Source organism: Lepidothrix coronata, unplaced genomic scaffold (genome assembly GCF_001604755.1).
Source record: "Lepidothrix coronata isolate B3197 unplaced genomic scaffold, Lepidothrix_coronata-1.0 Scaffold133, whole genome shotgun sequence".
Taxonomy (NCBI): domain Eukaryota; kingdom Metazoa; phylum Chordata; class Aves; order Passeriformes; family Pipridae; genus Lepidothrix; species Lepidothrix coronata.
In genome coordinates, this window is record NW_016690313.1 from 51,343 (window position 1) to 70,493 (window position 19,151).

Sequence of the window (19,151 nt, forward strand, 5' to 3'; positions counted from 1 at the left end):
TCGGTCGGAGGGGGTTGTGTTTCACCTGGCGGCGAGTTATGAACCTGGGTGTTGAGTCAGCCTGATCAGAGACTTCCCCAGTTTACAGTCAGCTAAACCTGTACTTAAATTTGAGGCTGTTATTTCACTGTGTATGTTTTACTTAGAATTAAGGTCACATGGAAATAAGTACGAGTAGTTTGGGTTAAATGATAATAAGCTGTTACACACACTGCTCATAGACCAGATCACTAAACAATATGTAATTAGTAGAGGCCAAAGGGACAGGGTAGCAATTATTTGCATCAAATATTAATGCTGCAAGAACAATTCTGGTCTAGCTGTGTTGCACTGGCTTCATATAGTTTTTCTTCCCACAGCTCCAGGTTTACATCCCGTCCCAGGTGGTGTATTTCCTGTTCCACCAGCAGCTGTAGTTCTCATGAAGCTCCTGCCACCTCCTATTTGTTTTCAGGTTTGTTGTAATGCATTCTCAAAATTTCAGAAAGCTGTGGAAGAGATTCTGTTGTGACAGAGCCACAGTATGTATCACTCTATTGAAAATAACCTTCTAAACTTTTTTTTGTTTTTGTTTTTTTTTTTGTAACAAATCAGGGTCCCTTTGTTCAAGTGGATGAGCTCATGGAGATATTTAGAAGATGCAAACTGCCAGACAGTAAGTGACTTGTCCTCTCTGGAAGCTGTGACAGAGACATGGTTTTACATATGGATGTTGCTGTCTGAAATCCAGACCTCATTTACAGATGTGCAATTTGTGTTTAAGAGCAAAAGAGATTGGCTGTGTTTCTAGGCTGGAATCTACATAGAGACATTTGTACATTTACCTGGGGGGACATAACAAAAAGCCAAAAAGCTGAAAATCACCAGCTGCTCCTTTAATAAGACATTGGTGAGATAACCATCGAAGGGAAGAAATTCAGACTTTCAGAATATCCTGTAAAAGCAGCAGGGCATTACTTCCAGCAGCATCGTGGCTGTAACATGGAATCAGAGATTTGCAGCAGTTCACTGGTGGGCATAACTCTGAGTGCAGGTCCTTGAGGACAAGCTAAGGGAGATCACAGAGAAAGCAAGCTAGGATTGAATTTGAGTGAAAATAAAATATCTATTTAAATCATAAGCAGTATTTCTGGGGCTTCCTCTGTTGATAAGCAGAAACTGCTCTGCCTACTTTCTGGTGAATCATGAACTAGTTATACTGCTCCCCAGTAGGCCTCCCTGGTTTATTTAAGCTCACAGGTGACCTCAATGCCTGTGTAGAGGGAGGGCTCAAGCTGAAGCAGCAGCATCTACTTTGTAATTAGTGTTCACCATTGCTCAGAGTTTCAGATAGTCAAGGCTTAATATCTGTGGAACAGGGCAGGAAAAATGTTTTATGTTCCGGAAATCTCCACAACGTGTCTCTCTCTTGGTGCCCCTGTTGGCATGCTGATTTCTGATCAGGGAATTTAGTTTCACAACTCACATGAATCTGTGCTTCTTTCTAAAGCTGTCGATGAAGCTGTACGGATCATCACCGGCGGCCTGCCAGAAATAGCTGTGGAGGGCAATGGACCCGTGGAAAACAACACCATCCTCAACAAGGCTGTGAAGAGATCACATGAGGATTCTGATGACGACGAGGAGAAAGGATCCGTAGTTCCCCCTGTACATGACATTTACAGAGCACGACAACAAAAGAGGATCCGGTGAAACAAGTCTGGGGTTCTGCTGTGACAGACAAAGACTTGCATTGAATCAGTCTCTTAAAAGTCAAGCATTTAAAAGGGACAGCTGCAAACGAAAAAAAAAAAATCCTTGAAAATGGTTTTGTTACTGTGGTGCCTCTTCTTCCATATGGTTCTTGATCTGAAAACAGCACGAACAACCTTAGAATGTGCTCTGAACAAAACTAGGTTTTCAGAACCTAAAGTGAAAAATGTCAAAACTGTATTTTGTTCTTCGAGGGTGTTCACATCTACCACTTGAAATCTTGTGGTTTTTTTTAACAGTTTTATTTTAAAAACTGGATGGCTTATACTTGTGAAGCATTTTTAATTCACATTTTCTGGAAAACAGTTGTTCTCAGTTTGTTCATGTAGTGTACTGCCTTATTGTCCGTTTTTATTTATGGCAGAATGTAATAAATCTGTTTTGTAGTTGAAAATCGGATAAAACCCAAAAAAACATTCCTTTAAAATAAAAGGATGTCCATAACTTCATGCCTCATTCTGGTTTTATTCAAACACAACAAGGTACTTCTTAAAATATTACTCAGCCACTTCAAAAGCAATGCTAATAAGACCGTCACAGGAAACTGGTCAGAGCATACATATTAGAATTAGCTTGTTTTCCATTTTTCTAGAGGATACAGTACACTTTTGCTTGTAATTCCACCACTGTTTGAAGAAGACAGCATCTTAAGACTAACTCAGTATATGTTTCAAAGGTGGGTTGTCCAGGACCACTGGCTAACACAGGCTGGTCCTGGATACCTGCACCGGTCTTCCACTGTAAGGTACAAAGCTAAATGTTAATAATTATCAGCTACATCGTTTCACTTGTTATCTTCAAACAAGCTAAAAAAAAAAACACTATATGAGCCTTCAAAGCAGTTTCTATGTACTTGAGCTTTTAACTTGTAATTGGCTATTCAGAATGGCACTCTGATAGGATCTTAAGAACACCCTTGGACTACAGGACATTCAGATACTCGAGAAAGTTCAAGACGTTCCCATCTCCAGCAGCACCGCTGCCTGTGGGTCAGTGCTTCTCTCTGCCAGGGGGAGAGGTGAACCCTGGAAAGGTTCAGGTGGAGGGAGGAACTGGCCTTAGCAATCCTGGAATTCCTTTCTTGCTCTGCTCCTCAGTTGTATCTCCCTATTTCTTTCTGTGAGGATGTAGAGACACTGTTTGTCAGATGCTCTGATTAAAAAAACAACTTGGGAAAATCATTAAGGTGATTTGCACTCGTGGGCATTTATTACAGTCCCTTCAGATCTTTACTCTTGGAAGGCTTGCAGCACCCACTCCCAGAGGCATTTGTTCCCACTGTGTGTGCCCCCAGAAGTGAGACTGGAGGCAGAGGAGAGTACTGCACTCTTCTATGGTTCTACGGTTTTTTTCCTATACTAAGCCTTAGGATCAAACCCCTCCTGTGAGGAGAGATGGGATTTACTTTATCAACCCTGTGAGCAACACACGAGCACTGTTGGCAGCACAATCCCTGCTGCAATGTCAGGACACCTGGACCCTGAATCCCAGACCTGGGAGCAGTCATTGATAATTCAGTCCCCTTCACTCTGCCATCAGTTATGTTGTTCAAGGGCTTTTCTGAGTGTCTCACTGTCGTGTTGTTCCTCTCCACATCCTCAAGATCGTCCCCTGTGGCATCTAACCTTGTGTGGTGTGTGTAAGTCCCAGGGGTTTTAAAGGCAGCTCCTAGGCAGTGCTAAAAGATAAAATAACGGCAGCAAAACTGAAAACAGCTTTGTCTTGTTACTTTGGTTACACCTCCAGCCATAATGGCTCTGGCAGCTCGTTGTTACTCAGACTGTCGAATTAACTTCTGTGGCTGCACTGAGAGGTGGGTCCTGCAGTAACAACAAAGCCCACTAAGCAGACACAGCAACCTTGAAGACCTCTCTAGTATCCTTTGCTGATCCAAACAATGACACAGTCTACACCAAAAGCCTACTCAGAACCCTTTTTGTCTGGCTACCCAACCTACTCATTTCTGAATTGCCAAAGATTCAAAGACATTCATTTCACTATCTGAGTTTATTTAGCCAAGAGAGAAAAATCTGTCTGAAGTGGTAAACTCTTACAGGGTTTGGTGGTTTGCTTTTTTTCCCCTTGGGGAAAGGGGTTTGTAATCAATGAGAAAAATTTGGTTTAGAGTTGCATAGGCTAATATAGAAAAAAGGTCTTATTTATCTCGTCTTCCTCCAAAATCAAAGTCAGTGCACCTCCATCCACACTGAGATTTAAAGGAAAACTAGAAAGGGAAGCATCAACACTTATTTAAAATCAAGTGCTTCTAGAAGTTCTCATACTTTGGTTGGCTAGTTGATTCATAAATTAACCTGGTTGTTGGCAATAAAAGGGCCATTTTATTTATTTATTTTACATACCTTGTTGTTTGTTTGTTTGTTTTTTTCAAAGACATTCTGGCTTGGATAGCTTAGTACTTGGACCGCTTACTGTTTATAGCTACGAACTTTGCTTTCCTAAAACCATCAAATATTGATTACTGTAATACACTGTTGTGCTCAACTAGAGGGAAATTTCAGATGCACTTACCTCCCAGCTGAGTCTGAAGCTGCAACGAGGCTGTAAGATCACTGAGCTCTTCTGAGAACACTCATCTACACAACACATAGCTAATGAAATTCAAGGCCTATAAATATTCTAAGTTCCAAGAACACCTCTACAAAGTGAAAAAAAATCTACTGAAAATATTCCCTGTATATTCAAACTAAGTCATTCACCTCTCACACTGCATTAAAATCACTTATACTGCCCATAGTGCTCTGCACTTCCTGGCTATTTTTGAAGACATGATTGAATATGCAACCGTCTCCTGTTGTAGTTTTTTTTAAAAAAAAAAAAAAACAAGTAAACTTTCCAGCCTGAAGTTTCACACACGTTAAATCCACCTTCTGAAAGTGACACAGATTTACTTTAAAATTAGTATCTCACATAAAAAGGAGGAAACTACTAGCAAAACAAGGTAAGAAATACCACTTTTATCAAAACATTTTAGCTCTGCCCTTCTTAAGTCTTTACAAGAGATAAATACAGCTGCAATCTATAAGATTGCCACCTTTGTAAGTACTGTACATAGCAGAGGACAGTTACCCAATAACCAGAAAATTTACTACAAAAATATATTATGTTTTGTAACATCTGCAGGTAAACAGCAAAAAAATGCTATTAAAAATGCAGTAAAATGCAGAAAAAACTAGTAGCCTACCATAGTGACCATAATGTTACAATAAAGTGCTGTTTGGGTTGCTTTTGTGTCTGTTGAAGTTCCTCTTATCTAGAATTTTAGCTTTCTTAATTCTTTAAAGTAAGATGTTTTTAAAACCATATTACCCCTTCTGGGAAGATACATTGCTAAACTGCTCTGGATTAGTTAAACTAAATTCACTGTAAATTAAGAGTTAAATGCCCTAAAATGAGCCACTTAAATACGAAGTTTTGTTCTTAAACTTGCCCTACCTAGAATCAGCTCCAAAATGTAAAAATTACAGCCAGAAAACTGCCATGATATTCCCCCCTAGGTTGTATCCTTACATTAAAAATGCATCTCTCATCATTTACTTCAGAACCCCTTTTGCACCTCGTGTATTTCCTTCATCGACCATCGCTCGTGAATTAGAAGGAACCAGTATTTACACGGAAAGCTGTTTTCCTAGACAAATATTGGTACAATTTTTATTTAATAGCTGACAATACCGTGTTGGTAGCACACAAACTGGGTTTATGACTCTTCTGGCTTCCCTACAAGTTGGGATTCTTCCTTAGTCAGTATTTTGCCAAGGACTGCATCATAGTAAGGGCTGAAGACCATTTTGTTGTAGTTGACGAGACGAACGTACTTGGCAGCAACCTCTTCCAGCTCTCTTTGGATAGGGCCTAACCCTCCAGGGATAGCAGGGAGTGTTTTCTGGTGACTGGATGCAAGATAATTCTCCAGAAACTTTTGAATTCGAGAATCTGGAAAAAAATGGGGCTTGGTTTGTTTTCAAAAGAGAGGGTCCATTAGAAATGGTGTAACCTCACGTAAAATGCAACAGGCCTGAAACACAGTCAAGTATCTGAGACATGAAATGGGAAGCCCAGCACGACACCCCCCCACCAGTTACACAGAGAACGGTCACAGGAGAGCAGAGCAGCAGTGCCAGACGTACCTATGAGCCTGCAGATGGTGTTATCTGGATTGGCCACTGCTTGGATCTGCCCTTTAAGCACAGTCTCTCTCTCTGCTGAGAACGGTGTAAAGCCGTGCTGGGAAAGGCAGCTGTTCACTTCGGCACACACCTTCTCCCCGATGGTGGCCAGAGATTCCTTCAGGTTAAAGGAGCTACAGAATGTGGAGTAGAGCATTACTGAACCAGATATTTACTTTTTTTCTCACCTTTTAAAAATAAACCTTTCAGTTAGAGTTGCCTTATTTATCAAATGCAATGGGAAAAGCGTAATGCAGACAAAAGCCAGAATTATAAAGAATAGTACCTTTTAGAGATGTATGAAAAATAAAGCTGACCTCCAAACCAAGGAAGTAGGAGAGCATTAAAGACTTCCAGCCTGAACAATCCATACACACAAGATCTGACTTTCTGCCTGCAGACAGCTCTGACTAATGCCAAACCAGTCACCAACCCTTGTGTGTACAGCAATCACTCTAAATCTGCAGGCAGCTCACTGTGCCACACTCAGGTTCTTGCAGGAGCCTGGCCCAAACCATGGGCAGGGTTAGATGCTGGCAGCCTCATGTGCCAGCCTGGCATCATAAAAGCACACTGGAAAAGCAGTGTGTACATTTCATAAAAGAGCAAAGCAAGAAAAGACAACTCCAAGTGAGTGAGTTGAAATAAAACTGTCGGCCTGGCTTCTTAGAAAGCCCTCAGCACCTTCTCTGCATATCCTGCAGTCCAGGAGGAGACAGAGAGGCTTACACTGGTTATTTACCAGGGTGAAAACAGAGCTACACCTGCCCCTGTGTGACCAGGACCATCCCATACTCACGGAAGGTGCGTTCCCGTCAGCAGCACCTTGACAATGGTTTTGATTTTCTCCGCAAATCCAGGCACATCGACAAGTGCTGGGCCTGCTGCACTGAACGTGACCAGGAGCACTGTCCCAACAAGGAGGAGTTGCTCCAGCTCCAGCTGTATTTCCAGGAAGCGGGTCTGGTCCATGAGCACCGTCTGTAATGAGTGAGGAAGCCAGCACAGGACGGGGTCAGTTTGCTGGGCTGGGAAGGGACACTGGGATGCGACAGAAAAGGTACGACAATGACACAGGGAAGAGCAAGATGCTCAGCAGGACAGCACCAGGAGTGAAATGAAAAGCATTAACCCCTCTTTTCCAACTAAGCAGGTTTCAGAACTGAAAGAGAAGTAGTACAAGAAGCTCCCAATGAAGAGATAAATGTTTCAGTATTGCACTTGTTGCAAGGCTACAAATCTGAACAGCTTCTGTTATGTCCCAGAAACAGAAGAGCGGAACAAACACAGCACCCATTTTTTTTTGTTAAATACCTACTTCTGGAAAAGGCCTGTTCACATGATCCCACTTTAGGAGCTTCAGATAGGCCTGATTTTGTACAGCAGTGAAGCACAAGGTGGAGGCTCCACCAGTAGCACCATCATTAGAGTGGGGAGGCAACGTTTCATGTCCCAGCTTTGCAAGATCATCCGCTGCTTCTTGCAACCACTTTGTGACAAGGTCTAAAGAATCTGGAGGAGTAAGAGAAAAAAAATCTTGTTAGGAAAATTCCCTCTCAAAGTTAGGTTTTTCCACCAATAATTTCCAAACAAGCCCATTAGTTACTATGACTAATACCCATGATATCAACTGATGACATGCATTTCATTTATTGCATCAAGCAGAACATCTAAAACAAAACCACACAGCTACAGGAAATCAGAGGTGAGATGATGCTGGGTAATCATGCCCTACACTGTATTGAGATTAAACTGGACTCCAGTGCACTAAGTGCAGAACTATAGTTCTGGCAGATTTTTTCTAACCACAGTTTTGGGGCACGAGCTGTCATTTACCATATGAACTTATAAAAATATCTGAGGTTTTTTTCATGTTCTACAAGCAAAGACACGCAGTTTACTAGGAGGTCAGAGGGGAAGAAAGAAAGGAACAAAGTCATACTTGGCTGTTTCTCAAGAAACTCCTGAAACTTCTTTCTTTCATATTCAGCAGACTGCTGCATTAATTTTGGCCTAATACTACTGACAGCGAAGTTTGCCATATCCATTTTCATTAGGTCTAATACAGAGAAAATGGCTCTAAACAAACAAACAGAAAAAGTTATTCAAGGCTGCAGATGTTTCAGAGGTGCTGTTTACAAGATTTATTACAGACTGTCTAAGGAAAGAGCAAAAACATGCATGGGAAACAGTAACAGGGTGCTTAACCATTTAAAAGCATGAGACAGAGAGAAAGCTTGAGCAAGCATGTACATGGATGCATGTGCCTCTTCCAAGTAGGAAAGAAATCTTGCTCCCCTGTAAAAAAGCCTCCATGGAATTAACTTCACTAGCTCCATAGATTACATCTCCCAGGATGTGCAGTGCTGTATCTTGAGTATATAAAAAGCCATCTGGGTTTCCAAGCTTGCATGCTCTCTCTGTTGGCAGCCTAGAAAGCCAACCTCAGTGGGAAGTGAATAATCAGACCCAAGGGAAAAAAAAAGAAAAGAAAAAACAAACACAAAAACCCTCACCAAATAACAACATCTTAATTTTAAAACAACCTAATTCCTGCTGGCCATAATTCTGCCAAATCAATCCTGAACTCTTGGAAGCTTTGCAAATTAGAAAGCAGCAAGGTCAGTGAAACTTCTGACTATTGAGACCTTGAGTTGAGAATATGGCGACAGAGCAGAAGCCCTGATGCTCCCAGATGTGGGTACAACACACTCCCTTTAGAACTGACAGGACTTTACACAGGGAGTGGGGTAAAGAGAGCTCAAACTGGAAAGAAAGGACAAACTGGTTGGAAACCAGTAGTACTTTTTCCCTATGCTCCTGTGGGCTTTTTTTCTCCTTTTGCTGTTGATGTTAATTTTTGATACAAACTGACTCTTCACCTGCTGTCTTAAAGTTTATATGCATTTGGCATTTAAGAAAATGTCCTTCACTGACATGCAGGAGCCAGACAAATACCCCAACTCACCAGAACAGAGATGGTCCTTGTTAATGACTCCTGGAGCATCTCTCCCCTTCACACCCACAGCTGTTTCCCTTTCCCTATCACTCTTTTCTTTCCTAGGAGCTGCAGGTTGCCCTGCTGGAACCCCCCCTCCCCGACATCTAAAACTATTTAAGGGACTCTGAACATGACTAATAAACACCATTTCAGTACCTGAACAGAGGAACTATTTCATGAATATCATTCAGTTTCTTAATTTCTTCATCTCGAGCTGGAGCACAGAGAGTCCCCATCATCCCAATAACAAATTTGACCAACTTAGAAATGTCAAGGGCCCCGTTTTCTGCCTCCTGTTTTATCAAATCCAGATCAAGAACTTCTGTAATCTGGTTTCTCAGTCTAGTATGACCAGGCAACAAGAAAGACAGGAGATTCTGCAATGGAAGGTTTTTAACAGTGCATTAGTTCTACATATCAAAGAGCACAAGGATCAAAACCACTTCTTACAGAGTCATAGAATCACAGAATGGTTTGGGTTGAAGGGACCGTAAAGGTCATTTGGTTCCAAGCCCCCTGCCATGGGCAGGGACACCTCCCACTAGACCATATTGCTCAATGCCCCATCCAACCTGGCCTTGGACACTTCAAGGAATGGGGCATATTCTTATTTAAATTAATTGCCCTTTAAAAGTAGAATTTCTCTTTTTTTTTTTTTAACCAACCACTCACCAACTCCAGATGTTTTACCTTGTTCTGTGTGATACTGAAGTTACTAAGTGGTAAATACTCTATGGCACAGATCATACTTCAGACTGTTGTGCTCAGTTTTATCAGCCCAGTGTTGGGGCATCCCATTGATTCCATAACTAATATTGCTGCCATAACATGAAGGAAGCTTGGAATTATGAAACTGGTATTACTTACCTTTTAATCCTCTTACATGGATTTGCATTTGGCTTTAAATTCAAACCTCCTCTGGGGTTATACAACTTATATATGTTCACAGACAATGATACAGTAATGAAAAAGAACAAGAGAGTCTTTTATGAAAAGCCAAGCTTCGACCACTTTTGCTCATTCATATCAATGCACTACTCAAATTCAATAATTTACCTTGGTATCACATCATCTTACCTCTTTAATTTCTCCCAACAGTTTAATTGCATGATCATATGTTGGTGGATCTTCCTTTAATTGAGCTTCCAGACAATCCCAGAAAGCTTTATGCACAATGTCTCTTACTTTCTTTTCCAAGCTGTGGGTAGACATGACCAGTTAGAAAGAACAATACTTGTCTCTGCACCACCTTCCAAAGATAACCTACAGCTCCTGAGGAAGAGCACGTAATAATATGAATATAACGTAAGAATGAATATATGATGATTAACAGAGAAGAGATCTGTCATTTTATGTTCCTTGGGAAAGCAAGAAAAACTGGATGCAGGATTTGGAATGGCCTATGTCCTAATAAAGGGTTACACACAAGCAAAGCCGGCTACAAATTAAAGTACTTGAAAGTTCATCCTATGCTACACCTAAACTAGACAACTAAAATAAATTAAAAAATAAATCACAAAAATTACAGTGTGTCTTCAAAAGACCAGTATTCATGTTCCTTTTAAAGGCCTCACTAAGTAAAGGCAATTCTACCAGGTAAAAGTCATTAGTAAACCTAACAGAAATGAAGTAACTTCCCTGACACAAAAGCTTCTGTGTTTCAGTGCATAAATACTGCAACTACTCTGAGATAAGGGCCCAGATCAGTCTGTGTAAAAAAAATAGACAAATTCCACTGCTTCAGTACCAATTCCTAATTCAAAATGCTGCAGTCAGACTGGGCTCTGTGGGAGACTGCAGCCTGACTCCTGGGACAAGAAACCACAGCACACTGGGATTTGTCCCACAGTTACTCCAAGAGGTTCACCTTTCATGCTCACACATATATCTGGGCAGCAGAACTGCACTTTTACCACCTTCTTCTTACATTGTTTCCTACTCCCTACCAGGCACTGCCAGACAAGATACCAGCCAGAGCCTTCACCTGATCCCCGAGAGCTGCTCTGCAGTTCTACAAATGCAAACTTTATCTAGAGATATATATATAGATATATTTTAATAGATATATTAGGTAACAATCTTACCTGTGTTCTGGTAATTCAGCTGGTTTAATCTGGAAGTCTCCATTGACAACAATCTCATGTGCTAATGCCATGTTGGTGACTCCCTTGGCTGTTTCCATGAGCTCTTCTATGGACACAGGCCGAGCAGGACTGGCTGCAACACGAATTACAATGTCAGACAGTTCTCTACAAAAGCCTGCAGAAAATAAAGTCTCCTAAGACTTTTGGACCCTTTCCACCTTACTGACAGTACAGAGGGTCAAATGGCAGTGTCACCTGAAGATGTTTTGCCTTCCCTTCCTTTCCCATCTAGTGGATGACACAGGTTTGGAGTAGTACAGAAAGCAAAGGAGAGAGTCCCAGTTGACATTCAGGGCTCAGAACTTGCTTCCAAGTTCTATCAAGCTCTTTTAAGAACCAAACCCAAACAAAACCCCAGACCCAAACCAGTACTTCTTTATGATGGATTAATAGCATCTTACCATCTTTCTCCATACTGTGGGAAGAAATAATTAAAATTACCAGCATTTTCACCACACTATTTCCACAAGTATTGTGCAGACATTGCCATTTCAATTTTACATTTTTCAGGGAAATTATTTCATCTTTAAAGCAGCCAGCAAACAAATCAGAAAAGTGTTAAGCAGTAACACACCAGTAGCTAATTATCCTCATTACTTCCAGTGCAACTGGCACTCCTTCCAACTCTTCTTTTCCCCCAGAGGCCACCATCCAAGCAACAAAGGATGTCAAGACCTACTCCCAGCTCCAATGCCTAAGACCTCTTTCCCTGGCAGGCATTTGAGGCTGACCAGGATGGACCAGCAGGTTCAAACTGGGCCCTGGGGCACAAAAGTGAGTAGCAGGAAGCACCAAACATGAAAAAACAGGATGGTTTTCATTAGGAAGGAGATAAAGGTAGTGACTGACTGTGGAAATCTAGCAGGTAGAAGGCAGACAATTCAAAAAACTTAATTTGCTTCCTGGATGTACTGGGAATTACGGCTCCTAATAGTTCTGGGCTACACAACATCCTCCTGGGCCACCAGTGGCATTGTTGTAGTGCAAGAAGTGTCACAACCCTAAAAACAAGTCAACAGAGAGGCCAAGAAGGTGCCAAGGGTGTAGGTCACTCTGGTTTAGGGGAGTAATCCCATCTCACTGAAGCCACCTGAAAGCACTGATTCTTTGTGGTAAAGGGTCCTCCCTGCTGTGCAGTGTCAGTGCACACAGTGTGTGTGGGGGCCCTGCAATGCCCTCCCAAAAGTCAGGAGAAGCACCACAGCTCTTCCCTGGTCCAGCTATTTGAGAAAAAGGAGAAAGGCAGATCATTAGTGTCCTCAGGTGAGGCAGGCAGGAATGGCAAGGTTCACCCTGGCTCCTCCAGAAGACACCTTATGGAGTGGAATGGGGGAAAGAGCCACAGCAGAATTGCCCCAATGGATCCATTCCTGTCTGTACATCACTCACTTCAATTACAGTCCAGGCATAGGAGCAACACACTAATCCCAAAATGAAAGAAATGAACCAGGGATCTTCATGGGCTGGGCTCACTGAGGTATGTTTTAGGCAAACTATTATGACAGTCTCATTTGATAACCCATGCTGATTTGACTTAGGAAATTACATAGAAAAGGTCTTTTAAAAGTAGCTGTCCCATCACTTGTCTGCTACTCAGAGCTCTTCTGAGTATACGCAGTGTGGTTCCAACGTGCTAATTTATCATTAATATCTTGCTCTTCTGCTGCAGCCCTCCTAAATCCTTGTTTCCTTCTGCTTGGAGCTTAATGTTGCAGGGTGACTCCGGGAACACAGCAAGGATTGATATTCTGAGAAGCACTAGCAGACAGCAAAGTTCACAGCTGAATGAGAGTGCTCTTGTCCCACTGCCAAATGACTTCACTCCAGCAGTGGGTGCACTAAAAGCCAAGACTCTCATTTGCCACAGAACACTCTTAAATCACATCATCTGCTCCCTTAAATGAGGGAAGGGCTTGAAACCAACCACTTCTTTGTGGTACAGTGCAGTGCAAGACTGTGCTATGCTTTTTACTTTCCCGTGTTCAGAGCCTCTCTCCACACATACATCCCGTCTTTGTCAGGCAACCAGCAGGGCATAAGAACATAAACTCCCTCAGAACAGCTCTTCTGTGTAACATGACACTAAACACAACACTAAACCTCAAGTAATAATGAACTGCATTAAAGAAACAAAAAAAAATACAACAAACAAAATGTTACAGGCTGAGACACTCTCTACAGAAATTTAGAACTAGTTATCTGAGCACTTCTGCCTCTTTGAATTGAACCCCTGGAGCCAGAAAACCTCCCCTTGGTTTCATCTACAGATGTGCCAGGAATATTTGGTAGCCATGTTGCATCCAGCTCCTCATGTTAAAAGCAGAATGACAAGGAAAAATACGCCTTAGGAATAAGCTTAAAATATGCAGTCCTGCTTGACACTGGAAGTAGTATTAGGATAAAATATACAACTTTCCATCTATACTGTGAGGGGGATGACAGGACATTCCTTTGTTGATAACAGCCTTCCTTGCCCTGCAGTGGAAACAGAGGCTGCAACAATCCAGAAGGTTCAGCTGATAAGGCAAACAGCAGCAGCAGTAGCTGGAACACCCCAGGATGGTGCTTTACCCCTTCCATGAGCACAGACACACCAGGGTATTTAAGATATATGGGGATCAGAGCGACATGGTCACTGTGTATAATTAAGTACTAAAAAAAATGAGGAAAAGGATGTTACAAACAGTTTCAGAGCAAACCATCAGGAGTCACACTATATTTAACTGCAAGACAGTCAAACTTGCACAGAATGGTATGAAACATTAGGATTGCCTTCACCAAAACCTATAGATCTTTTTTTTAATTATATTTCACATAAAGCAGTTTTGCTTACACTTGGGTGTGTCATCTCTGTGTGACCCTGGAGCGCTCTGCCGGATCCTTTTTCGGACAGACTGATCCGGGTTATCCGAGTTCTCCTCTTGACCATCCTCCAAACCACTCAGCCTTTCTTCACTTGAGTGTAGCTTGTCAGGATTCTGCGACATTTTCAGTTGGTTCCTTACAAAAAAAGAAAAAACATGGAAAAGGGAATGAATAAGCATTTTATGACATGGCTGAGTGGGAAAACATCACCAGGAGTTCTCTTGATTGAGAAAAAAATTAAGAATGAAAGAATTCTTACAAGGACTTATATGATGTCATCCCTATAATGGTAGGAGACCTGGACTCAGTGACTCACTCCCCATGTCTCACCAAATGGGATGCTTTCAACACAGCTACCATTTATTAATCTGCATTCCTACTAAGTTCTCAAAAATCTGAAACTGCTCCCTTTTGCTATAATGATACAGATGAGAGAGAAAAAGATATTTAGTTCTCTTTTTTAGCATTGCTTCTGAGAGAGCAGTGAAAAAGACCTTCAGAACAGTATCACAGAAATGTTTTACAAAAAGATTATGTCAAATGAGATGTTTCCTCACTACACAGCAACAAGTCTTCCTCAGCATAACATACTCCTGAACTATGATCTACCCCAACTGCTCAGAACTTAAAAGCTTTTGCTCTGAGCCATCCAAAAGCATTAAGGAGCAGGAAAAGGACTAGAGAGAAATCAATATAAAATTCTACTCCCATATTTTCATGCCATGCAAGAGTCATGATTTATGCATAAAATTTCAGGGGTTTTTAATAAAGACAGTAAAGAGCAGTTATAGTATTTAAAATATTAGTTTATTACATTAATTTTTTATTATATTACCAAAATATTTATATTACATCACAGACACACGCAGTGTAGCCAAAGTTATAATGAAAAAATTACCATAAGAAAAGCAAGTCTCACCATTCCTTATCTTCGCTTATTTCACACTCAGATTTCCCTCTGAAGAATGTAATTTGCACATCCACCATGAAAACTGTCATGCAGGAAGCTGCTGTTAAGATTTCAGTTTTACAGAGATCTGTTAGAGAGCATATGATGTCTCTAACTCAATTAAATAGCCTGGATGTTCTGTGAAGTGGGAGTCAGAAGGACTCTGCCTTTCAAAATAAAAGAAAGCTTCTGGAAAAACTTCCTCTTTCCTCTGGTATCTCACCATCCCCACTTTCAAAATTTGAAAGAAACAAGCTCTGAGCAAGAGATTCACCCTCCACAGCTACTAGGAGAAAATACTTGCAGCACCAAAGAGGATGTAGCAGAAGCAAGCAACGGAGCAGAAATATAAAATGCACACTGAGACTTTTTTATTTTCATACAACAGCTGTAATAACCAACCCTGCTCCATCAGTGCTTAAATTGACTGCACCAGCGGGATTCTACAGGACAGCTGGAAAGCTCAGGGCATGTAAGAAACAGTTTTGTTCTACAGCAATGACTCAGGATCATCATCTTGCTTGATGCATGAGAGACAACAGCATGCAACACTTGCCCACAGCACTGTGTGATTTCTATTTTAGAAAAGGAAACAGCACAAAAAGCATGGGATAAATTACATGGGAAAACCAAGGCATCAGTACAGGTATTGTTAGAATCATACACTGGCCTACAGCTGGAACAGAGTCACTGATGTCCCTGCTCCAAATACTTCACTATGTCCCTCTTCACACACAAAAAGTCTGGGACATGGAAGGGTTGATCTGTGCACAGCTGCAGTCACATTGCCACCCTCTGAACCAATGCAGAGTGAGCCTCCAGCTGGGTGTAACTGCAGGCATCCCACCCAGCAAGGAACTGGGAAACCAGTGGGAAACCAGTGACATACTCCAGGAGAAGTGGATCTCCCATCTGGGGGACAGAAGGTCTGTTACTGCAAACACTCCACCAGCAAGAGGATGAGGAGCTCTGTTAATAAAGGAGTTGTTCACAAAGAAGATCATAGCAACAAGTTGCAATATAAAATAAAAACCAGGACTGGTTAAACAAAGGAGGGAGGCCTGTTGTTGAATTTGGCTGGGAGAAAAGCATTATCATAAAGGCTTCCACATTCATTCCACCAGACTAGACAGCCACTCTTCCTATCCGGTCTCATCCACAAAGCATCCTCCTGAAGTCAAAATCTGAACCACAGAGATGACTCAACCAAAACACACTTAAGTCTTTAAAGCACATAACACTTCCTAGTGCCTCTCAATCTCTCACTGCACTTTAGGCTCACTGTGCTGAGAAAAGCAGGGAAATATAATATACCTTACTGACAGAGAGGAAATTGAGGTGTGAGTTAAGTTGCCTGAGGACTCACAGAAGATAAATGACAGGGATAAGATGACAATCAGTCTCATGACTGCTACCCCCAGCTTTGCCCACCAGGCCATCATTCCTACCATGCAGACTACATCCCATAAAATGGCAGCTCAAGAGCTACAGCCTCAAACCCAAAAGTTTCATTTAATTACCATTTGTTTAAAAAAAGTCCTATTTCAGCTGTGGAAGGCAGGTACAAGAACTCCTGGGCCATTCTACCAAGTGACTGTTCAGCAGATGAGTTAAAAAGGCACACTTGTTGGTTTAGTTGTTTAGTTTGCAATAGTCTACTCTTTTCTGCTGGATTACTGCTATTATTTGCCAGAACACATCTAGAACATATCCTCTTTCCACTGGGTAAATAAGCTCGACAATACCTCTTCCAGAAGCACAATCATCATCTTTCTTTCACAGAAACAATTCTGCCTCTTAATGGAGCAAAGCCTACTTCTTGGCACTTTCATTTATTTTTAATAAAAACAGAAACGCAGGAGAAAACCCCAACAGATTAAAATTTAAACAAAACATTTTTCCACCGGCTCTTTTCGCTAAAGGTCCTCAAACCATCAGATGCACACCAGCACTACATAAATTTCACTCTGCTTCCATGGAGCGCACCTTGACCAAGGTTGAAGCAGTTCCTTCTCACCACCAGCGCTGCCCCACTGCTCTGCAGGAGACAGCACTTGACAGCTGCCCTGACGCCGAGGGCTGCCCTGCCTCAGGCTTCATTCCAGCGCTGAGCTCTCTCTCTGTTCACCTGCCACATCACAGCCTACTTTCCCTTGCAACCCAGCAAAAGGCGAGCTGCAGCCCCGTCCCCCTTCCAAATGACAAGGGACGCTAGTGAAATTCCGCAGTTTTCCCCTCCGCAGCCCGTTCCGCGTGAGGCCCTCCCCGGTCCCTCCCAGCGCCATTCCCGAGGGAGCACACGGGGTGCCGTCCCCATCCCACCCCGCCCGCCGGCAGCAGCGGCTGCAGCCCCGGCCCGGGCACTGCTCTTCCCGGCGCCGCTGCCGAGGCTCATCAATGGGCCACGGGGGAAAACGAGCCCGGGGCGGGCTGTGGGATGCGCAGGGAGCACGGGGATGCAGTGCCGAGCTCACCCAGCCGAGCTCACCCCGCGGCCCCGGCGCAGCCCTACCCGGCCGGGCCCGGAGCCGCCGCGGCGCCCCCTCGGCGGTGCCGGGCCCGGACCCTGCCCGCCGCCCCCCGCCCTCCCACCGCCCCCGGACCCCCGGGGCCGCCCCCCGGGCCGGGCCGCCCCCTCTTACCGCCGCTCGGCGCAGGGGCCGCGGCCGCCGGCGCTGACGGGCCCGGCTCCCTACCGGCGGCGGCCGCGGAGCGGGGCTGGGCCGGCGCCGCAGCCCCAGCGCAGGGCGGGCCGCGGCGGCTCCGGGGCGGGGCGAGGGGCCCCCGCGCCGGGAACGGGGGATTTTCCCTCCAGGAAGGGGTGAGGAGTAGCTCTGCTCCGCGCTGATGGAGCACCGACAGCCCTCAGGGCTCCCGGCGGCTTTGGGGCGAGCGAGGTCCCGACCCCAAACAGAGCAAGGGCTGCGCCCCAATAACCTGCGCCGGGGCTCTACAGAATCACAGAATGAACGAGGTTGGAAAGGATCTCCGAGATCATCGAGTCAAACCTTTGACTTAACACCACCTTGTCTACTAGACCATGGCACTAAGTGGCACATCCAGTCTCTTAAATAGCTCCAGGGACGGTGACTCCACCGCCTCCCTGGGCAGCCCATTCCAGTGCCCAGTCAGTCTCTCTGTAAAGAACTTCTTCCTAATGTCTAATCTAAACCTCCCCTGGCACAGCTTAAGACCGTGCCCTCTTGTCCTACTGCTGGTTGCCTGGAAGAAGAGACAAGCCCACCTGGCTACACCCTCCTGTCAGGGAGTTGTAGAGAGTGATGAAGTCTCCCCTGAGCCTCCTCTTCTCCAGGTTAAACAACCCCAGCTCCCTCAGCTGCTCCTCATAGGACTTGTGCTCTAACATAGAGGGATAGAGAGATGTATGACTGCTCCAACCACACTGTACCGATTCACATTAAACTCACCCAGCAAGCAGGGAAAGCAGCCATGGCTTGTCCTTGCTGTCCTTAAGACACCTCATCCAGCTCACAGCAGTTCCTCCCAGGTGAAATCTTAGGTACTTTTGGAGGAGCTGTACCACCCCAAGCAGAGGAAAGGCCATGCTGACCCTGCCTTGTGCCCACTGGTGAACATTTGAGCCCCATTCCTCCCTGGAGGCTGCTTTTCCTTACCCTGAAAGCAAACTTGGCAGCAGAGCCAGCTCAGTAACTCACAGGGCAGGATCTGTAATTCATAACTCTCACAGGCAGGAACTCATTTTTAAGATAGAAATCTCATCCTCTTAACCATGATGTTACATTAGGCAGAAGTTAGAAAGGGAATACACTTCTGCTGAAGGGGGAACCAATGCAGCACCATAAGTAACTTATTTTAACATATTTTTCCTAAGAACAAGGAACTGCCTTTCCACCCCCACATTTTAAAGTGTAAGTTAAGCCAACTGTTCTGAGGAAGTACATTTATAATAGAAAGCTTTCAGTTAAGACTAAGAACTACGAAATATAACTACTAAAAAGGGGTTATACTCCCCCCCCACTAGAACTGGATATTTTTTAGAAGTCCTTTCTAACTGACTAGAATAAGCTTTTCACACGTTTGTCATCCATCCCCCATCAGGACACAGTAACACACTGTCCTATTGCACACCAGGCCCTCAGCTCTGGTTCACAGAAAGCACTTGGGCCACTGGCACCACACACCACTAATGACTGAAGGGTTACTTAGGGAGATATTACAGTATCTCACATGGGGCTGTGTTTTTAAAAATCAGATCACTACATGCTTGTAACAGT

The 19,151-nt window shown here is 43.5% G+C and overlaps 2 protein-coding genes across 4 annotated transcripts in view; one reads left to right on the top strand and one right to left on the bottom strand.

Annotated features, from left to right (window-relative positions):
* CSTF3 (cleavage stimulation factor subunit 3) overlaps window positions 1-2,197 on the top strand; it is a 49,127-nt gene extending 46,930 nt beyond the window's left edge. The window contains exons 19-21 of the mRNA XM_017826976.1: window positions 360-454; window positions 595-655; window positions 1,490-2,197. Of these exons, the coding sequence (XP_017682465.1) occupies window positions 360-454; window positions 595-655; window positions 1,490-1,692 (359 nt within the window). The 3' untranslated portion in view covers window positions 1,693-2,197. The remainder of the gene's footprint in view (window positions 1-359; window positions 455-594; window positions 656-1,489) is intronic.
* TCP11L1 (t-complex 11 like 1) lies at window positions 2,198-17,599 on the bottom strand. Of its 3 annotated transcripts, XM_017826979.1 has the most exons (11): window positions 17,538-17,599; window positions 13,915-14,081; window positions 11,022-11,154; window positions 10,015-10,135; window positions 9,094-9,314; window positions 7,879-8,015; window positions 7,255-7,448; window positions 6,736-6,917; window positions 5,898-6,070; window positions 5,586-5,703; window positions 2,198-4,408 (listed from the first exon to the last, which is right to left on the bottom strand). In XM_017826979.1, the coding sequence occupies exons 2-11, from the start codon at window positions 14,066-14,068 to the stop codon at window positions 4,390-4,392; spliced, it is 1,452 nt and encodes a 483-aa protein (XP_017682468.1). In that variant the 5' UTR covers window positions 14,069-14,081; window positions 17,538-17,599; the 3' UTR covers window positions 2,198-4,389. The 3 variants fall into 3 exon arrangements, with proteins under 3 accessions (XP_017682468.1, XP_017682466.1, XP_017682467.1); XM_017826977.1 differs by having other exon boundaries at window positions 2,198-5,703; XM_017826978.1 differs by lacking the exon at window positions 17,538-17,599 and adding an exon at window positions 17,370-17,388 and having other exon boundaries at window positions 2,198-5,703.
* Window positions 17,600-19,151: the final 1,552 nt, after the last annotated feature.